The sequence below is a fragment of the Pecten maximus genome, chromosome 18, assembly GCF_902652985.1.
Source record: "Pecten maximus chromosome 18, xPecMax1.1, whole genome shotgun sequence".
In the NCBI taxonomy this organism is placed as follows: domain Eukaryota; kingdom Metazoa; phylum Mollusca; class Bivalvia; order Pectinida; family Pectinidae; genus Pecten; species Pecten maximus.
The window spans coordinates 11,716,174-11,739,265 of NC_047032.1; the positions used below are offsets into that span (position 1 = coordinate 11,716,174).

General features: G+C 37.3%; 1 protein-coding gene and 1 long non-coding RNA gene across 2 annotated transcripts; both read left to right on the plus strand.

Moving 5' to 3' along the window:
* The first annotated feature begins 5,760 nt into the window (after nt 1-5,760).
* On the plus strand, nt 5,761-6,806 carry LOC117316679. Its single transcript, XR_004529967.1, has 2 exons — nt 5,761-6,391; nt 6,629-6,806. It is a non-coding gene; the product is annotated as an uncharacterized LOC117316679 (long non-coding RNA).
* Nucleotides 6,807-12,486: 5,680 nt separating this feature from the next.
* Nucleotides 12,487-18,160, plus strand: LOC117316677. Its single transcript, XM_033871383.1, has 2 exons — nt 12,487-14,980; nt 15,827-18,160. Exons 1-2 carry the CDS (start codon nt 12,811-12,813, stop codon nt 16,837-16,839), a joined length of 3,183 nt encoding a protein of 1,060 aa, XP_033727274.1. The 5' UTR covers nt 12,487-12,810; the 3' UTR covers nt 16,840-18,160.
* Nucleotides 18,161-23,092: the final 4,932 nt, after the last annotated feature.

Sequence of the window (23,092 nt, forward strand, 5' to 3'; positions counted from 1 at the left end):
GGTAAATTTATCCATTTAGCTTTTAGAAAAGGACAGAAAAAGTTAATAGTTAAATATTATTTTGTTAAACTAATGAGATATATAAACTTACAATATCATGTTGAACACTCTCCGACCATGTAACTGTTCTTATTGTTTATCTATGCATTACCATGTTGTTATTTTCACTTACGGGCTGATAGGTCCTTGGAATAAATTGAACTTGAAAAAATCTATTGAATTTAATCGAGGTAAATAGTTGTCAAAGTCAAGTAAGATTAAAATCGTCCTTTATATACAAAAATATAATCTGCTATCGTCAAATAATAAAATATAATTGTTTGGAATGACCATATACCTGTATATGACAACTCTTTGTTTACACCAGTTTCGTACATTGCATAATTATTATTTTTTTTTGTTTTTTAATTTCAAAACAAAACCATCCATCCTACTATTAATTATACCAGTGGCTTCATACGGCGTCCCCGATTATATTCTTAATGGGATACATGCTGATAATGGGATACATGCTGATAATGGGATACATGCTGATAATGGGATACATGCTGATAATTGGATACATCCTGATAATGGGATACATCCTGATAATGGGATACATCCTGATAATGGGATACATGCTGATAATTGGATACATCCTGATAATGGGATACATCCTGATAATGGGATACATCCTGATAATGGGATACATCCTGATAATGGGATACATCCTGATTATGGGATACATCCTGATAATGGGATACATCCTGATAATGGGATACATCCTGATAATGGGATACATCCTGATAATGGGATACATCCTGATAATGGGATACATCCTGATAATCTTTTATAAAACTTTAATAATGTATTGTCTCCAGAAAGGTTATAAGTATTCTAATTAATCCAGTTGAAATTACAATAATCATATAGATAATCATATAGATGTGTTATTTTACAAGTGAAAAAGTTTTTTTCCCACATAGGTGTCGAGGCCAAGGAGTATACTATAATTCTAAAATTGCCGTCATATTTCCCCCAGTTAATCATAGTACTAGAAATGATTGGTTCAATTATGGAAGGAAAGACTCATCATCATTTTTTTTTTCGATATTTAAGAAGTTCAGTCAGAGACTTGTAGATACCTCCTAGCCATCAAGTATAAGACTATTGTATCATTTTGTATATTAAGAAAAGTTACATTTAAATACCATATATATTTTTAATAGTCCTGATTTTTGCTACTAAACTTTCGACACACGAAATGAAATTATATGGGGCGATGGGGTCGCCTTGACGAAAACCGCGATGTATGTCATTATAGGCAGAAAAAATACCTCCTTGATTAATCGAGGAGTAAACATTAGTATGCAATTATTATCCACTTTTTAAGATACCACCAAAGAATATTATCCTATGATACGGAGTCAATCCAGTTGAAATTACAATAATTTTTCAATAATTATAAAGTAAAGCAGCGTTCCTGGAATAACTAAATATTCTGCATAGGCTATTATATCATAAAGGGAATATTTCCCCAAATATAGCGTCCAGATAGAAATCCGTCCTACCTTCATTTATAAGCTTTCCTCAGACTTATGAGAAATTACTCCAGAATCGAAGCTATGTGTTGATCAAAGAAATAAAAAAAAAATGACGTCACTTATATTCACCAACTGAATAACGATGTAGATTTCAAATTTTATTGGACAGACAAAAAATGTTCAGATATAAACCCTTCAAACATAAATATTTTAATAGCAGAATACGTGTCCTGCAGGTAGGGCGTAAGAATTGTACCTGCTGTCCCCGTTGCATGATTCGTAAGAGGCGACTAAATTCGGGATCTATTTCTACTCTCTACTTTTTAACTAACTTTCCTAAGGCTAACACTGTTATCCAGACACAGGGTAGTCTACAATATACTCTGTCCAATTATTGAACTGACAGATAATGTATCAATTCACCCTACTCATAGTTTCCGCATGTCGGACAAGGAAGTACACTTGTATTATTTCCCTTGGAGTCAAGTTGTCTATATACAAAAATGTAGCTTATCACCTCGTTACAGTGGTGTCTTCCCACTCAGCCAACATATCCTATTTTAACATTGGGGGTAGGAACAATAGAGAACAATAGGCACTAATTACAGGTAAGTTATAGCCTGTTTTGGAGAAGTACTTGATTCTCAGGTTACCTGTGTTACCGGTATTACCTGTGCTACATGCTGTTATCAGTTTGTAGATAATGTATACGAAATGTATATGTATCACAAATACTTTTATTATATTAAAAAATTAAAATAAAATAACTCAAATTTTCATAAATTACTGAAAATAATTCATTTTTCTATATCTTTCATTGTTAAAAATTTCACACTTTATCATAATTATTATGTTTTATAAATAAAACAGAAAATACGTTTGTTCAATTTTAACCTTTACATTGAAAGGTCACATTATCAATACGTTTAAGTCAACGTTACCTGTTTCATTGTAATATATAACAGGTATATATAATGTACTTAAGAGAAAACGATTAAAAACAAAACACTTTAAATCACATAGTTCAAGTAAAACAAATCATGTATAATAGTGAAACTGATTGAATAATAAAGCACAAATCAGTATAATCCTAGAAAGCACGGATAAAGTTCACAATATCACCAAAGTCAATTAATCATATCGGCGGTTCTCATATATGCAGTCTTCACATACGAAATTATTCACGTAATAAATAGTTCAATCTTATTATTACAAAGAAATACTAGTCTATATAATTGTCACTTCCTTTAACACGAGTATATGGTAATCATAACCCTTGCAAGTTCAAGTTGCTTTATGAAATTGAATGTTAAATTACGCTTGTATATAATGTTTAGAATACACAACTTCCATTTCTCAAAGTATATCATAAACACTTGGTCCCTTTATGAAATTGAATGTTATTGTTCAGGAAACAGTAAGTGTTCAGAGAAAAATAACTAATGGATCTGGTAAAATGATTGGACCAAGGTGTATACTGTTTATTGTAATTTTGAGGGAATAACAATTGGTTGTTTTTGTGTTGGTTACATACACATACTCTTGTAAACAGTTTTGACTACATATCACGAGTTTATGCCGTTAACTCTTTATGTGATTTTAACAAAATGCACCTTTATTTTTGTTGAAACAATAATCCCATTTGTAAGAATAGTTGCTTATTATAAGATAGTAATCATATCTAATTGAAAGGGGAAAAAGAACAAGGGAAAAAATGATTGAAAGTACACTGTATATAATTGTTACCTGTATATGGTGCATTTTTAATTATGAAAGATTTTTCCGTTATTTCATTTTTGAAGTGTTGTGTACTATCATTATTAATATAAGTAATAAATTATCATTATATGTATTCTGTTATTAATACGTACACATGAATGTATATTTTTAAAGGTATTCTTAAACATTTTCATCACTTTTATTGTTAGTCACCTTTGAGTCCCATGTATACGTATACTGAAACAGACTATACCTACATTTTCCACAGGTAAACTCAGGTAATGTTTATATAGCAAAAACAACATGTTGGCTGAGTGGGAATGAACCGTCACAGTTAATCTGTATATAATCACACGTATGATAATGTTCCACGCGCATATTTCAGTCGCGTCCTTAAAAGCACTGATTTATGGTATCAACTCAGCATGCAACAAATTAACACGAACTCGCACATAATACCACATAAGCATCAGCTTTATATAGAAGAAGGCCGGTATCGTAATATTCCAAGGTCAAATAGGTTATGTCGTTATTGCAACCAGAACCAAGTAGAGGACGAATTCCATTTCATCCTTATTTGTCCACTATATGTTGATATTCGAAAAAGAGTCATTAAAAAATATTATTGGAATCACCCGTCTTCTTTTAATCTTGTCCAATTGCTTTCTGTTCACAATAAAAAAGAGTTATGTAATCTTGGAAAATATTTACAGTCAAGCTGCTTACTACGGTCGGGATTCCAACCTTTAGTATAGATCAATATCGTTTGTACGTGTTTATCTCCAGCTATACCTATTTTTTGTTCATACCCTAACTATTCATCTAAATTATGTACACTTTGTATTTAGTGTTGTATTAACGATGTTAGTTACTTATCTCTATTTATATCTATTTATATATATTGTTTGTTCATCATGTAATTATTCTCACGAAGTATATATTTGCATTTGAAAAATCCTATATACTTATATTAGTTATACCTATTGTTTGGTAACTACTATCTATCTACTCTTACAAACTGTATTATTTACTTTTTATTAATGACTTAAGGTACTTGTCTCCAGTTATGTTTATTGTTTTGTTCAACCCCCCCTGAATACTCTGATTGTGTTTTTGTTGTTAAAATCAATGTTTTCGGATGCTTTTCACCAGTTACGCCTACTGTTTTGTTCATCCTCTATAACAATTAGTTACGTATTGTATATATGTGTATGTTGATGCTTCTATGTTATACTTATGAGCCGTAAGTTGAATAAACTAAACTAAACCACACGAATAATAAAAATGTTCCACGCGCATGTTACAGTCGCGCAGAGACGTATATACCTGATATACAAGTCTCTTAGTCGCGTCATCAATGCAGGGCCACTTAAAAAAGTAAGCACTGATCTATCGCATATTCTTAACATGCAATAAAATAACAAGCACACATCATAGCAAATATATATGATACTATTCCACGTGTATGTTCGCGTCGCGTCATCAACCCCCGATTGTCAGACGTCACGTACTCATCAGTTGTTTCTGCCCGGGGTGGTTCAAGTTGTATACACCCTGCTCGAGTTGCGTGGCGTTTGCTATCGCAACACTTGTTACACTTTACATAAACATACCACTTACACACTGGTACATGTAACACCAACACCAAACATGTATGTCTAAGTTCTATGTGTATTTTACAGTCGCGTCCTCATTGCTGGGGCACTTAAATAACACCATAAGTGAGCACTGTTCTATCGCGTAGACACCAAACAAAAACACAACACGCAGACAACACGATAGGACATAATGTGTATTGTACAGCTTCTCACCTCGTCAGGTGCACTTAGTAGTGAATGATCCGTATAATCACATTATAAACACACAACACAAAAACACAACACGCAGACAACACGATAGGACATAATGTGTATTGTACAGCTTCTCACCTCGTCAGGTGCACTTAGTAGTGAATGATCCGTATAATCACATTATAAACACACATATCACAAAAAACACAACACGCAGACAACACGATAGGACATAATGTGTATTGTACAGCTTCTCACCTCGTCAGGTGCACTTAGTAGTGAATGATCCGTATAATCACATTATAAACACACATATCACAAAAAACACTACACGCAGACAACCCGATATGACAATGTGTATTGTACAGCTTCTCACCTCGTCAGGTGCACTTAGTAGTGAATGATCCGTATAATCACATTATAAACACACATATCACAAAAAAACACTACACGCAGACAACACGATAGGACATATATGTATTGTACAGCTTCTCACCTCTTCGGGTGCACTTAGTATTGAATGTTCCGTATAATCAAATTATAAACACACACAACACAAAAACACAACACTACAACATATGGACAATAATATATATACAGACTAGGTAACACAAAACACAACACTGTAATATAATATATAATATAACATTTGTTATCAGAACTATTTGCAGGAACATACCACAAACGCACATTCGTACATGTAACACCATATATGATGTATGTATGTCTAAGTTCTATGTGTATTTTGCAGTCGCGTCCTCATTGCTGGGGCACTTGAATAACACCATAAGTGAGCACTGTTCTATGGTGTAGACACCAAACAAAAACACAACACACAGACAACACGATAGGATATAATGTGTATTGTACAGCTTCTCACCTCGTCAGGTGCACTTAGTAGTGAATGATCCGTATAATCACATTATAAACACACACAACACAAAAACACAACACGCAGACAACACGATAGGATATTATGTGTATTGTACAGCTTCTCACCTCGTCAGGTGCACTTAGTAGTGAATGATCCGTATAATCACATTATAAACACATACAACACAAAACAACACGCAGACAACACGATAGGATATTATGTGTATTGTACAGCTTCTCACCTCGTCAGGTGCACTTAGTCGTGAATGATCCGTATAATCACATTATAAACACATACAACACAAAACAACACGCAGACAACACGATAGGACATAATGTGTATTGTACAGCTTCTCACCTCTTCGGGTGCACTTAGTAGTGAATGATCCGTATAATAACATTATAAACACACAAAACACAAAAAACACAACACGCAGACAACACGATAGGACATAATGTGTATTGTACAGCTTCTCACCTCGTCAGGTGCACTTAGTAGTGAATGATCCGTATAATCACATTATAAACACACATATCACAAAAAACACTACACGCAGACAACACGATAGGACATAATGTGTATTGTACAGCTTTCTCACCTCTTCGGGTGCACTTAGTAGTGAATGATCCGTATAATCACATTATAAACACATACAACACAAAACAACACGCAGACAACACGATAGGACATAATGTGTATTGTACAGCTTCTCACCTCGTCAGGTGCACTTAGTAGTGAATGATCCGTATAATCACATTATAAACAAACACAAAACACAACACGCAGACAACACGATAGGACATAATGTGTATTGTACAGCTTCTCACCTCGTCAGGTGCACTTAGTAGTGAATGATCCGTATAATCACATTATAAACACACACAACACAAAAACACAACACTACAACATATGGACAATAATATATACACAGACTAGGTAACACAAAACAAAAACACAACACGCAGACAACACGATATGATATAATGTGTATTGTAGAGCTTCTCACCTCGTCAGGTGCACTTAGTGGTGAATGATCCGTATAATCACATTATAATACACACAAAACAAAAACCACAACACGCAGACAACACGATAGGACTTAATGTGTATTGTACAGCTTCTCACCTCTTCGGGTGCACTTAGTAGTGAATGATCCGTATAATCACACTCATAACACAAAAACACAACACGCAGACTAGGTAACACAACTTGATATTAGATGTCAGCAATGCGCATGCTCAGCATTTGTGTCCGTCCCGGGGTTGTCCGAGTTGTATACTCCCTGCTTTTGATATTAAAGCTCACTTCCTAAAGAACTCAATACTGGCGCATACCACATACACACTCGTACATGTATTCTAAGTAAGTTCTTTGTTTATTTTATAGTCGCGTCCTCATTGCTGGGGACCAAAAAGTGAGCACTGTCTTATCACCTAACAAACATTCACAAATAGGAAAACACTCTAGGAACAGAAAACCATCACCCCCTTACACACACAATACACACGTCCTAACCAACCCCCAGGGATATAGGACCCCCCCTCACCATTTTCTTTTTACCCCCCTCCCAATAGCTCTACCTCCACCTTCCGACCTTCTACCCACAACCCATATACCAAATTGTTCCCAGCACTATTCGGCGTGCAACCAACCCTGCTCTAACATATTTTGCATCATAATCACCCTGCATCCCTCACTACACCCCCCCCCCCCCCTCCTCACAGTACTAAATCCACACTATACATATCACAACTATATAGTAAAACGTCGGGAAGTGTACAGACTAGTAATGTGGAAATACATCGAAGGAAGTTTACAAGTATGGACACCAAAAATAAGACACTAGCACTAACCACTAACACCAAGTCCGTCGGATGGGACTTAAAACGGTATCCCGTGTAAGAATGTCCAACTTGCACGATAAAGATCCCTCTGTGGTTTTTCGATGAAGAGTAGGTGTCATAACGCCGGCCCAGAGGATAGGTTTTTTAGGCCAATATTTGATTTTTCGAATTATTTATAAGGTGTCAGACGGGCGTCAAAAAAACTCGATAAACCAAATTGACAGGGTAGGGTCTTCTCTCTTCTCCAACCATCTTCGCTAGGGTAGACGTAGTTGCTACTAAACAGTGCTAGGTTAGGACTCATTCGGACTGGAGATTCGCCACAAAAATTATTCGCGACATAAGTTATTTAAACGACTCCCTCTCTTACCACTCTTTCCTATGGGGCGCCGTTTTACTATTTATTAACAAATGGATATCTATAATTCGAATTTAGGATATCCATAATTCGAATTTAGGATATCTTAAAATGTTTTGAATTTAGGATATCCATAATTCGAATTTTGGATATCCTTAATTCATTTTTGGATATCCATAATTCGAATTTAGGATATCCATAATTCATTTTTGGATATCCAAAATTCGAATTATGGATATCCTAAATTCCATGTATTTTTGGATATCCATAATTCGATTTTGTGATATCCAAAAATGCTCAGTGTTATCAAATTGGATTGCCCTTAACATACCGCAGCCTCCCAAAACACACATACGCACTCACTACACACACGCATGTCGCACGCACGGGAGGCCGTCCTTAAATGACCTTAGATGTTAATAGGACGTTAAACTAAATAAACCAAACCAAACCAAATACTCCTGGCACTAAATACGCGTAATGGACCGGAAACAACGTTTACGAAATAGAATACAGCAGAGGAGTTCCAAAGGACAAACTTCCCCAGACAGTTAGGCCCTTACATACAACATTTACCAAAAGTTACTACTTAGCTATAGGGTGCTCCGACAAGTCAACGTAGGAATTCGTACAAAACAGAACATGGCGACAGACATACTGCGGCACATTAGGGGGAAGATTTTGGCAGCGTAACGTTGTTTTATGTGACTTAAAGCACTTGACACCATTCGCTCCATCTTGGATTCGCATTGATTCGTATAGTGAAGTCCGAGGACTTCCGATCCTACGAAAAAACGCGCCCGCGGGAACAGAATGTAGCAGGGAGAAATCATTAGACAGTAAAATATTAACATTTCCCCGATTTATGGATATCCAAAATTCGAATTATGGATATCCTAAATTCAAAGCATTTTAAGATATCCAAAATTCGATTTAATGATATCAAGAAATGATATTTGGATATCCAAAATTCGAATTTTGGATATCTATAAAAGGAATTTTGGATATCCATAATTCGAATTTATGATATCTTAAAATGCTTTGAATTTAGGATATCCATAATTCGAATTTTGGATATCTATAATTCGAATTTTGGATATCCAAAAATGAATGATGGATATCCAAAATTAGAATTATGGATATCCATTTTTGTTAATAAATAGTAAAACGGCGCCCCACACTTTCCTTTTACTCAATACTGTACCCACTCTACTCAATTTCCTATCAGTTCTCGTCATCTGAAAGACCACAAGGCCGTAATAGCGGACGTAAAACCCGTTAAATGAATAAAATAAATAAATAAATACTTTTTTAAGCACGTCATTCCTGAAGATGGGCTGAACACCTATATAACGTACACAATGCGCTAATGTTTCCCACCAATGAGCTACTGGAGAGTGTGTTTTGTATTTCGTGGAATAAACCGCTCTAGCCCGTTACAAGCATGTGTTGAGAAAAAATCGAAGATTTGGGTAAGTATATGTTTTTCATAACATGTTCGATCACAAACCTTATATTTACTGTAATGCGTTATGTATATATATGTGTGTACTGATATTTCAAAGTTCCCTTTAATTTTTCATTACTCCAATTTTAAAAAATTCATCTTGTTGGCATTCATCAAAATCATTGATTCCTTTCAAAACAAACAAAAAACACAACAACAACAATACCAAAAAAATAAATAATGATATTCATCTCCTTGTCATTTCACATTCAATGTATCTTTTCTTTCATTACGAGGTATTCCTACCCAACTGCCAGTTTCATGATCTATGGATAACGAAACATTTACTCTATTGAATTTAATCGAGGTAAATAGTTGTCAAGTAAGATTAAAATCGTCCTTTATATACATTTTTTAAAATATATAATCTATTTTCATCAAATAATAAAATGTAATAACCGGTATTTGGAATGACCATGTACATGTATATGTCAAATCTAGCTCATTGTTTTTACAGACAGTGACCATGTTGAATACACCAGTTTCGTACATTGCATAAATAGTGTTTTTAATCTTTTTTTTATTATAATTTCAAAACAAAACCATCCATCCTACTATTAATTATATCAGTGGCTTCATACGGCGTCCCCGATTATATTCTTAATGGGATACATCCTGATAATGGGATACATCTTGATAATGTGCTACATCCTGATAATGGGATACATCCTGATTATGGGATACATCCTGATAATGGGATACATCCTGATAATGGGATACATCTTGATAATGGGATACATCTTGATAATGGGATACATCCTGATAATGGGATACATCCTGATAATGGGATACATCCTGATAATCTTTTATAAAACTTTTAAAATGTATTGTCTCCAGAAAGGTTATAATTATTCTCATTAAACTGATAAAATCCAGTTGAAATTACAATAATCATATAAATGTGTTATTTTACAAGTGAAAAATAAAGTTGTTTTTTTCCCACATTAGTTGAAGTATCGAGGCTAATGAGAAAAGATTTGTTAGTATACTATAATTCTAATAATATTCTGCCGTCATATTTCCCCCGGTGTCTCTAAAAAAAATCATAGTACTGGTTCAATTATGGAAGAAAAGACTCGTCATCATTTTTTTTTCGATATTTAAGAAGTTAGTTCAGTAATATATTCCTTGAAGGAGACCTCCTAGCTATCAAGTATAAGACTATTGTATCATTTGCATTTTGTATATTAAGAAAAGTTACATTTGAATACCATATATATTTTTAATAGTCCTGATTTTTGCTACTAAACTTTCGACACACGAAATGAAAATATATGGGGCGATGGGGTCGCCTTGACGAAAACCGCGATGTATGTCATTATAGGCAGAAAAAATACCTCCTTGATTAATCTAGGAATAAACATTAGTATGCAATTATTATCCACTTTCTAAGATGCCACCAAAGAATATTAAAGAATATAAAAGAAATCCGCCCTACCTTCATTGATAAGCTTTCCTCAGACCTATGAGAAATTACTCCAGAAGCTATGCGTTGATCACTGAAATATGTCTCAAATTTTCAAGAAATTACATCACTTTGTATTAATTCACCAACTGAATAACTATCTAGATTTTCAAATTTTATTGAGCAGACAAAAAATTCAGATATAAACCCTTCAATCATAAATATTTTAATAGCAGAGTACGTGTCCTGCAGGTAGGGCGTAAGAATTGTACCTGCTGTCCCCGTTGCATGATTCGTAAGAGGCGACTAAATTCGGGATCTATTTCTACTTTCTACTTTTTAACTAACTTTCCTAAGGCTAACATTATTCTTCCTAAATCCTGACCTTCGTTATTACCCAGATCCGGTGTAGTCTACAATTTACTCTGTCAAATTATTGAAAGATTGAAAGAATTATTTGCAGATAATGTATTCTTTGAATTAAACCTACTCATAATTTTCGCATGTCAGAGCAAGACAATGTAATGCCCAAGTATTATTTCCCTTGTAGTCAAGTTGTTTATATAATTTTAGGGTATGATGTGTATATCATGGCTTATCACTAGGCCTAACAGTGAATGATTTGTATCACGTGTATGTTCGCGTCGCGTCTATCGCACACACATAATACCACAGGTATGATTATGTTCCACGAGCGAGCACTGTTCTATCGCATAATCTCAACACCCAACACAATTACAAGCACACACCATAGCAAATGTATGATAATATATTCCACGGGTATGCTCGCGTATCGTCGCGTCATCAATGCTTGGGCACTTGTAACATCATAAGTGAGCACTGTTCTATCGCATCGTTTTAACATGCAACAAAACAAGACGCAACCACACTCATAATACCACATGACTGATACTGTTCCACGCGCATGTTACAGTCGGAAAGAAGGTGGGGAAATGGACGAGCGAAAAACCGATAAAGACTATAATATAACCGTCACCACTTCCTTAACGCTTCATGTTGAATTTGCCTCTGTCCAGTTGGTATTCATATTGACTATGAATTCCAACTGAAAGGCGTTCAATTCTTATATTTACCATCTGCGATTTTTTATTTGTCATGCGATTTTTGTTTTGAAATTTTCAAATTCAAATTTCCCGCGCTTACCAGTAGCAGAGATCACTTCCTGTTGGCAGTTCATAGGCTGGTGAACTCGCAACTGAATTGGTAGGGTTATATAGTGGCAGTGCCATACAATGGTAAATATAGGGTGAAAGACATGGAAGAAGGTGGGAAATTGCACGAGCGACAAACCGACAAAGACCATAATATAACCGTCACCACTTCCTTAACATGGGATGCCTAGGAATAGGTCAGGACGGTTGGACTAACATGACAATAATCGTGGACATAGGATGAAAGACATGAAAGAAGGTGAGGAATTCGACGAGTGAAAAACCGACAAAGACTATAATATAACCGTCACCAATTCCTTAACATGGGATGCCGAGGAATAGGTCGGGACGGTTGGACTAACATGCCAATAATCGTGGACAAAAGGTGAAAGACACGAAAGAAGATGGGGAATTGGACGAGCGAAAAACCGACTAAGACTAAAATATTCCCGCGTTTCGTAGTAAAGCGGGAATAGTTTGTCTTGTTCGACACGTACTTCATAATGTAGCTAGTGTAGCACGTGCTGTGTGCTATTGCGTTTCGCAGTAAATGCGAGTTGGGGTCATTTCTAGCCGTCGTTCCGTACTGAGCGGTCATACCATTTTTAATTAAGCATCATGGATCCCGAAGTCGAACTCTGTATTTCCAAACAAGTGAACTCGGCGATAGAATCGTCCCAGAACAAGATTCTCTCTCAGTTGGATCAGTTAATGTCAGCTAGGCTCGGTTCTTTGGAAAATAGGCTTTGTGACAGTTCTGAAGCCCAATTATGCAGATTTCAACAAAACATTTTGTGCGCCGAGTCCCACAAATTTACTAAGAAAAGTTGTGAGGATCAACATAAGTTCAATGAAAAAGTGAAATCCAAGTTAGTGGAGGCAAACCAGTTGGCCGATACAGAACCCTCGTCGTCAAAAGCCAAAATAGCTGAGGGTATTGACTTAATAAATTATCGCCAAAAACTCGTAAAGCTGGCAGACACGTCCGAAGCCGGTTGGAAGGCAGTTGAGGAATATGTTGCCAACCCAATTGCCTCTGACTCGGATGACGAGAAAAAGATAGACAGGGCCAGGGCCAGGGCAAATAAAAAACTGAAAGCTAACAAGTCAAAAACCGGACGTGGAAGGAGCAGATACACACCATATGACGACACGAGGAACGTGCATATGTCTACCATTGGTCAGGATAATCACAAAGGCGTGTCGCCGAGGTCACAGAGGCCAGGGATGTGTTTTGCATGTGGCAAACCTGGACATTGGCGGATGGAGTGTCCCGCTATCCTCAAGGCATCGTCATCAGCGGGTGTCAGCAAGATAAGTATTTTTTGCAATTCTGTGCATGTTTGTATTGAGTCTGTATGCTCTAATGAATCGGGGTCTCATACACAAGGTGAGTCCAGTGTAACCGAGAATATGATTCACAATGTTTCAGCTAACAATGATATTTCAAAAGAGGCGATTTGTTCGCCCGTTGGCAGACTGAGAACTAAGTTCAATCATTGGGAAAAACAAGGCACTTGTAATGCAGTTTTGGCTATTATACGCGAGGGTTATAGAATCCCATTCCGAGATGTTCCACCTTTTGCTATTTTGAATAACAATAAGTCGGCAAGGGAAAATCCCGAGTTCGTCCAATCAGAAATTCAAAAGCTGTTACGTTTGAAATGTATATCTGAAGTCGCATCGGCCCCAGATGTAGTCAATCCACTCACTGTAGCGTATAACAAGGCTGACAAACCACGCCTAGTTTTAGATTGTAGGCACATCAATTTGTTTTTGCATAAATTTAAATTTAAATATGAAGACGTAAAAGTAGCTCGAGACATGATGGAAGTTGGCGATTTCATGTATACCTTTGACCTTAAATCAGCATATCACCATATAGAAATTTTCCCTGAGCACCGTACATATTTGGGTTTTTCATATGTAGTTAATGGTAAAATGAGTTATTACGTGTTCAACATTCTACCTTTTGGTATCGCTACGGCAGGATACGTGTTTACAAAGGTGCTGAGGGAGGTCGTAAAGCACGTGCGTTCAAAAGGTTACAAACTAGTCATGTATTTAGATGACGGTATTGGAGGTCAGGCGACAGAAGGCGGGGCCAGTGAGGCAAGCAGGTATGTACAGCAGTCATTGGCTGATTATGGTTTCATCATTGCTCAAGACAAATGTGAATGGCAGCCGACACAGTTCGTCACGTGGCTAGGGTACACGTGGTCGATGAGCGAAGGCGTGGTCAGGGTAACCAATGGCAGGGTAGAACGCTTGCTGCTTTTGTTAGACCACACGATGACACGTGTCACTCAAAGAGGTCAACTATTGTTCAGTGCCAGGTATGTAGCGGGTATCATAGGAAGGATTATTTCAATGCAGACTGTGATTGGCTGTCGGGCTAGACTGAGCACACGTGAGTTGTACACCTGTTTACTATCCAGAGTGAGCTGGAATGCGTGTGTAATGTTGACAAATGCAGCTCTAGACGAGATAGAGTTCTGGTTATTGAATCTACGTCAGTTGAATGACAAAGGCTCCAAACTGAAGGAGACTCGTACCTGCACCGCTGTAGTGTGCACTGATGCTTCAGGCATCGGGTTTGGAGGGTATGCCTCCTCATGTATTGGTATCCCTTTCGATGATTGGGACCTTACAGATAACACACCTGTCATTGTTGCCTTGGAGGACAATGGGTTTTTGTCCCCATGTGAGGGAAACCCTGTGATGCGTAATTGCGTATCTAACGTAGGTCTGTCTACGGTAGCAAGTATGGTTGCTGATGAGGTTTCAGGTAAGCCCTACAATACGAAGGCAGGGAACAATGATCCGTTGTATCGGACTACAAATGTGGTAGGTACGTGGAATGAGAATGAAAGATCGCTCAGCTCAACATGGAGAGAGCTCGAGGCTGCAAAACGGGTTTTGTACAGTACAGTTGGTCAGGTAAAAGGTAAAAACGTAAAGTTACTATTAGACAACAAGAACACCTGTTCTATTGTGAACGTAGGTAGTAGGGTAGAAAATTTACAGAAAATTGCACATGAACTGAATTCTTTTTGTGATTTTAACGAGGTAAGACTCAGTGCTCAATGGATACCCAGGTCGGTAAACGGCGCTGCTGATTGTCTCAGCAGGTGCACGGACTGTGACGATTGGTCGGTTCAACACTGGGTGTTTGAATTGTGTGAAAACTTATGGGGGCCACATGATGTCGACAGGTTTGCGACAGATTACAACTGTAAATGTCTACGCTTTAATTCTAGATGGTGGTGTGTAGGTACAGAGGCAATCGACACTTTCTCTGTTTCTTGGTACATGGATAATAATTGGTTAGTTCCGCCTCCTAGATTGGTCTGTAAAATTATCGACAAAATGAAGAACGAAAAAGCGTACGGCACTATTATCGTGCCCGAATGGAAGTCAGCGCCATTTTGGCCTTTATTGTGTACACAAGGTGTTTTTGATACACATGTAAAAGATCGTCGTGTACTATCTAACAATAACGTCACGATGAGGGGTAGGGGTAATAACGGGTGTTTCGGGTCACCCGTGTTGGCATTCGCCATGATCGCCTTAAGGATAGATTTTAGGACAGTATGAGGCTATGTACTGATGTTGATGTTTTTGTCTATGACAGGCTTAGGACTTCGTCAAGTGGTCCAGAATGCTGTCCGAGGTTCCGGAGTGAAGGAAGGGTCGTTTCTGGACAGACTATCCTCCGGGATGGCTGAGCGAATTTTGTTAAGCAAAAGTGAAAACACTAACTGTAAATATTACGGCGCTTTCAAAAGATGGGAGACTTTTATATCTTCTCATGGATTTCCCGCCCTACCTGCCAGTCCTGTACATGTTGCTCTGTACATGAACAATCTGTTAGATAAAGGATCGACTTATTCTGTGTTGAGTACGGCCATGTATGCTATCAAATGGGCACACAATGTCAGTGGACATACCGATCCTACTACGGACACTTTCGTCATCAGTCTAGTGGAGGCATCAAAGCGCGTCGCCAAAAAGCCGGTGTGTAAGAAGGCCCCGGTCACTACTGACATTTTAATTACATTGTGCTCCATGTTTTCTCAGACAGAGGACTTGTTAATAGTTAGAGATTTGACAATGATGCTGATTTGTTTTTCAGGTTTTTTGCGTTTTAGCGAACTTAGTGGTCTGCGTTGTTCAGATGTTAAGATGTTTCAGGATTATTTCTATCTTGTTATAAGAAAAAGTAAGACAGATCAGTACCACCAAGGCAATAAAGTTTTTATAAGTAAGGGCAGTACATCAGCCTGTCCCCACACCATGTTAAAAAGATATATAGAACGAGCGGGGATTGATCTAAAGTCCGACGAATATTTGTTTAAGCAGGTATACAGATCTGGGTCCATTTGTAAGCTTATTCACAAAAATAAGCCCATCAGTTATACAGGAGCGAGAGAAGCTATTATCAAGAGATTAAAATTAGTTTCAGACGGGAAAGAGTTCGGTTTACATTCACTACGGGCAGGGGGTGCTACTGTTGCAGCAAATAACGATGTGAATGAACGGTGTTTCAAAAGGCATGGTCGCTGGAAGAGCGAATCAAGCAAAGATGGCTATGTAGCCGATTCTTTATCAAAAATGTTACAAGTAACTCAGAACTTAGGTTTGTAATTTTGTATCAATATCAGTGCAACACCCTTTCTTTGTAATTCTATTTAAACGGCGGGCTAGACGGCAAATGGATATTTGCGTTTTTGTTGTATGTTGGAAGGCACATTTTAGTGTAGAGAAGACTAAAATATTCCCGCGTTTCGTAGTAAAGCGGGAATAGTTTGTCTTGTTCGACACGTACTACATAATGTAGCTAGTGTAGCACGTGCTGTGTGCTATTGCGTTTCGCAGTAAATGCGAGTTGGGGTCATTTCTAGCCGTCGTTCCGTACTGAGCGGTCATACCATTTTGTTTGGCTGTATTGTAGGTTCATAACGGTCAGTGTCTGTGTGTCTGTATTGTAAGGAGGATCTAACATAGGTTCGTTATGGCCAGTGTCCGTATTGTAAGGAGGATCTAACATAGGTTCGTTATGGCCAGTGTCTGTATTGTAAGGAGGATCTAACATAGGTTCGTTATGGCCAGTGTCTGTATTGTACAGTAGGATCTAACATAGGTTCGTTATGGCCAGTGTCCGTATTGTAAGGAGGATCTAACATAGGTTCGTTATGGCCAGTGTCTGTATTGTACAGGAGGATCTAACATAGGTTCGTTATGGCCAGTGTCTGTATTGTAAGGAGGATCTAACATAGGTTCGTTATGGTCAGTGTCCGTATTGTACAGGAGGATCTAACATAGGTTCGTTATGGCCAGTGTCTGTATTGTACAGGAGGATCTAACATAGGTTCGTTATGGTCAGTGTCTGTATTGTACAGGAGTATCTAACATAGGTTCGTTATGGCCAGTGTCCGTATTGTAAGGAGGATCTAACATAGGTTCGTTATGGCCAGTGTCCGTATTGTACAGGAGGATCTAACATAGGTTCGTTATGGCCAGTGTCTGTATTGTACAGGAGGATCTAACATAGGTTCGTTATGGCCAGTGTCTGTATTGTAAGGAGGATCTAACATAGGTTCGTTATGGCCAGTGTCCGTATTGTAAGGAGGATCTAACATAGGTTCGTTATGGCCAGTGTCTGTATTGTACAGGAGGATCTAACATAGGTTCCAATGTTACCCCTGAGGATAACTTGCAGTGGGAAGTAGTTAGTCTGAACTCTCCCTTGCCATTGGACGCAGGTTTCCGGAAATTTATCCGGTTTTTCCTGAGTGAGCAGGTTGATCTCGGTGAAGGGGATTTGTTTTTTACTCCTGAAAAATGTAAACGTATTATAATAGTGGCAATTTTTGTCCTTATATCACTTGTATAATCACTGATGATTTTTCATGTCTGACATTAAACGCCGACCGCTATTTAAACGGCGGGCTAGACGGCAAATGGATATTTGCGTTTTTGTTGTATGTTGGAAGGCACATTTTAGTGTAGAGAAGACTATAATATAACCGTCACCACTTCCTTAACATGGGATGCCTAGGAATAGGTCGGGACGGTTGGACTAACCTGACAATAATCGTGGACATAGGGTGAAAGACATGAAAGAAGGTGAGGAATTCGACGAGCGAAAAAACGACAAAGACTATAATATAACCGTCACCACTTCCTTAACATGGGATGCCTAGGAATAGGTCGGGACGGTTGGACTAACATGACAATAATCGTGGACATAGGGTGAAAGACATGAAAGAAGGTGGGGAATTGGACGAGCGAAAAACCGACAAAGACTATAATATAACCGTCACCACTTCCTTAACATGGGATGCCTAGGAATAGGTCGGGACGGTTGGACTAACATGACAATAATCGTGGACATAGGGTGAAAGACATGAAAGAAGGTGGGGAATTGGACGAGCGAAAAACCGACAAAGACTATAATATAACCGTCACCACTTCCTTAACATGGGATGCCTAGGAATAGGTCGGGACGGTTGGACTAACATGACAATAATCGTGGACATAGGGTGAAAGACATGAAAGAAGGTGGGGAATTGGACGAGCGTAAAACCGACAAAGACCATAATATAACCGTCACCACTTCCTTAACATGGGATGCCTAGGAATAGGTCGGGACGGTTGGACTAACATGACAATAATCGTGGACATAGGGTGAAAGACATGAAAGAAGGTGGGGAATTGGACGAGCGAAAAACCGACAAAGACTATAATATAACCGTCACCACTTCCTTAACATGGGATGCCTAGGAATAGGTCGGGACGGTTGGACTAACATGACAATAATCGTGGACATAGGGTGAAAGACATGAAAGAAGGTGAGGAATTGGACGAGCGAAAAACCGACAAAGACTATAATATAACCGTCACCACTTCCTTAACATGGGATGCCTAGGAATAGGTCGGGACGGTTGGACTAACATGACAATAATCGTGGACATAGGGTGAAAGACATGAAAGAAGGTGGGGAATTGGACGAGCGAAAAACCGACAAAGACTATAATATAACCGTCACCACTTCCTTAACATGGGATGCCTAGGAATAGGTCGGGACGGTTGGACTAACATGACAATAATCGTGGACATAGGGTGAAAGACATTGACCTTAGCTGTTAAAAGGACGTTAAACAAAATAAACCAAACCAACCCAAACCATAAAAGAAGGTGGGGGAATTGGACGAGCGAAAAACCGACAAAGACCATAATATAACCGTCACCACTTCCTTAACATGGGATGCCTAGGAATAGGTCGGGACGGCTGGACTAACAGACAATAATCGTGGACATATGGTGAAAGACATGGAAGAAAGTGGGGTATTGGACGTGCGAAAAAACGACAAAGACTTAAATATAACCGTTACCACTTCCTTAACATGGGATGCCTAGGAATAGGTCGGGACGGTTGGACTAACATGACAACATAAGAAACGAATGTTTTTTCAATAAATTTAAAACATGTAAAATATCTTTAAACTGGAACCTCTATAAGACAACCGTAACCTAGTTGTCAAAATTAAATGTCAGTTCATACAGAGCTATTTTACTGATCGCTGTAGTGGTGGCCCCTAATATAACCTTTTTATCAAACAAATGTAACAATGATCAGTCTATTGTACTCAGAAAACGATGTCAGTACAGATTTTAATGATTTCTTTGTAAACGTGGCTAACGACAACGGTACTGAACAGGAAGGTGATGGTGACTTGTCATCTCCCGCCAGCATATGTACTATTTAAACCGCCAACAACAATGCAACCACTAGTTTTAATCATACCAAGCCCTCTAAAAAAATTAATAACATTATACCCGAACTTGATAGCACGAAAGCTATAGGAGTGGATGGTATTTCTGTAAAAAAAATCACCCGGTGTTCATTATATACAGACAGGGGATTGTCATTTTTACCGAATTTTAATATAGCCCCCCCCCCCCCCCCCCCCCCCCCAAAAAAAAACGAGAAAAAAAGTCTGAAAATGTGTTATACACACTAGGGGAGGTTCAAATACATGTACATATATGTAGAATGTAACTAATTCTCAAGTCCCTGTGAGAAATACACACGCAAGATGGAAAAGATACAGGAACGTGCTTTGTGTTTAAAGGAAATGATTTATGATTTTACCACCCCTCTCAAACTCCTTAAAGATCTTTTAGCTTATAATAGATTAACTTACATTCACTTCGGAAGAATAAAAGAGATGGCACTCGAGGTTTTTAAAAATATTCATAAAATATCTCCCGGACGCCTGCATTATCTCATTACATAGTCCAATACCATTTACGATCTTAGAGGAACTAACTCTGGTACAACCTAGAGTTAACTATACAAAGTTTGGAAATAGGTTTTTCCGATATCAGGCGGTCCAGGTTTGGAACAGTCTGCCAAATGAATTCAGGCTGATAGAAAGCTTCCCTATCTTTCGCTGAATGTTACAAGCCTGGGACGGTCCTGTGTGTAAATGCGCTATACAATAACAACTAGTATAGATCCATGTACAAATAATAGAATGTCTCGTCTTCTTTTTAACCGTATGCTTTAGGACTTGACTTTAAACATATTTTATTGCCAATTTAATTGTGACAAAGGATTAGGCACAAGTTTTTTTCAACTTATGGACGCCCTGTGATCTCCTAACATACAAATATATTACATAAAATCATCGAGATAGCATCATTGCCATAAACATAAAGTAGATATATAGATTACTTTACATAGACACAGGTTTGCAAAATCTATGATGTAGTTTTGCACATGTCGGAAAACAAGAGAGTTTAGGTCTACAGAAAGATCTGAATTTCCAAACAGGAGAAGTTCTAAATCCAAAACCAAACGCTAAGGCATTTAAACTTTGAAACATTTCAAATTCATACAATTTGCATTCAAAGAAAAAATAAAAAGGCATTTTCACAAGGATGTCCACAGGTGCAAAACGGATCATTAACAAGATTTACTCGATACAGATCATATTTGAGAACACTACAATTGTGCCTCAATCTAGTATGTAAAATATTTGACTTTCTTTCACCATAAGATAGGTGGAGATGGTTGTACATTTGAGTTTATAGAGTTTTTGAACAAATTATGGAAGGCAACGATCGTACAGATAGATCTAACAACTTACAACTACGAATACTAGTAGTGGAAGGTATAAACGAGAGATTTGTTAGAGAAAGCCCATAGGGAGGAACTCGATAATCACTGTTATTTCTAAGAGCGTATCAGTTATTTTCTCGAACTGTAGGTGGAAGAAGATCATTTAAACGATCCGGAGATAACTTATTATGCATTTTATATAAAAGTTGGAAGTTTTGTTACGTTTTCGAAGATTTGAAAGAGTATCTAAACCAGTTTCAAAATTTAGATCTTCTATACGCGCATACGATGGAAGGCCTGTTATAATACTGGCAGCTTCCCTTTTAGCTTTCTCTAACAATTCAGTTTCAAATTTACTACACCCATCCCATACTTCACACGCATATTCTAAAACCGGCAAGATAAATGATTTCTAAAGGAGGTGGTGCATAGGAGGGCTAAATCGGCCCACGGCGATTTTTTTTCCCGGAAACATATTTTTGTCAAAAGCATAATATCCCCGATTATGTGGGAGGAATTAATTTCCATTCCTCAATGTATATATTCTTTTTTTGGTGATTTCATTTTTTCTCCATCTAACTGCATAAGAAGCTAATGTTTTGACCACTAATTATTATAGAACACATTTTTATTTCCTATTTGTGAAACAAATTCACCCCATTTGTTTAAGGTTTAATTTTGTATATGAATCATCACGCTCCGTGACACTAAAATTTAATTTCAGCCTAATTTGATGTCTTCTTTGTGAAAATCATTGTTTTTAACTTTTCATTTAAAGTCTAATACCACAAAGTTATTAATGGAGTACTATCAAAATTTCCGGTTAGAAATAATCTATGGATATTCATAAACATTTAATGAAACAAATTTATTTGGTGAATTACTGGATATGCCAAGATTTTATTATGTTAAATGCATACACCCCCAATTTTGGACAACATATCAAAGTACCGAAAGTACTGAAAAATAGAGGCAAATGCTAAAAATCCAACAAAATAACAATGCAACCAGACTTTACTGCTTGTGTCAGACAGGGTGCTCCTTTTTAACCATTGGGTTTTTAATACAATTTACTTCATGACCTTTCTTTGTAAGCAAAAATCTTTTGTTATCCAGTAATTTTTGATGATTTTTTTTGGTTGTGTATCAAGATTAATATGCAAACATGTTTTTTAAAAGCAAAATTTGATAGTACTCCAACGATTATTACATTTTATCTACTTAACAAATAAAAGAAAATTTCAAGAAGGTAATTTTTTTACTGATAATTTTGTTAAAAAAGCTGTAATTACACTTTCTATTATACAAATTCATGCTAAACACACATGTTTTTATAAAATATAACATCACATGAGACTATCAATGCAATATGAAATTTATCAAGTACTTTTGTACGAGAAATATACTGAATTTAAAAGGGAGGGTACACATTTGCCAATTTTCGTTTTAGTGCTTAAAATGACATGTATTTGGTAAAAGTCTATCATAATATCATGCATAAAATAATATTCGGCCGTGGGCCGCCATGCACCACCTCCTTTCTAAAAGACTATTTCGATTTAGCAACAAAATTCAATTTTCTTACTACATTTATTTTCCTCATAACCGAACTGTATATGGCATTTATATGATCCCCCGACCACACGCTTAATGATTCAAGATCCCTTTTTAAAACAGTTTGAATTTCAAGACAGGATGAGGAAGACATTAATAGAGACGTATCATCAGCAAAAAGACGAGCAGCTTTAGGAGCCAGAATCCTTGGAGGTA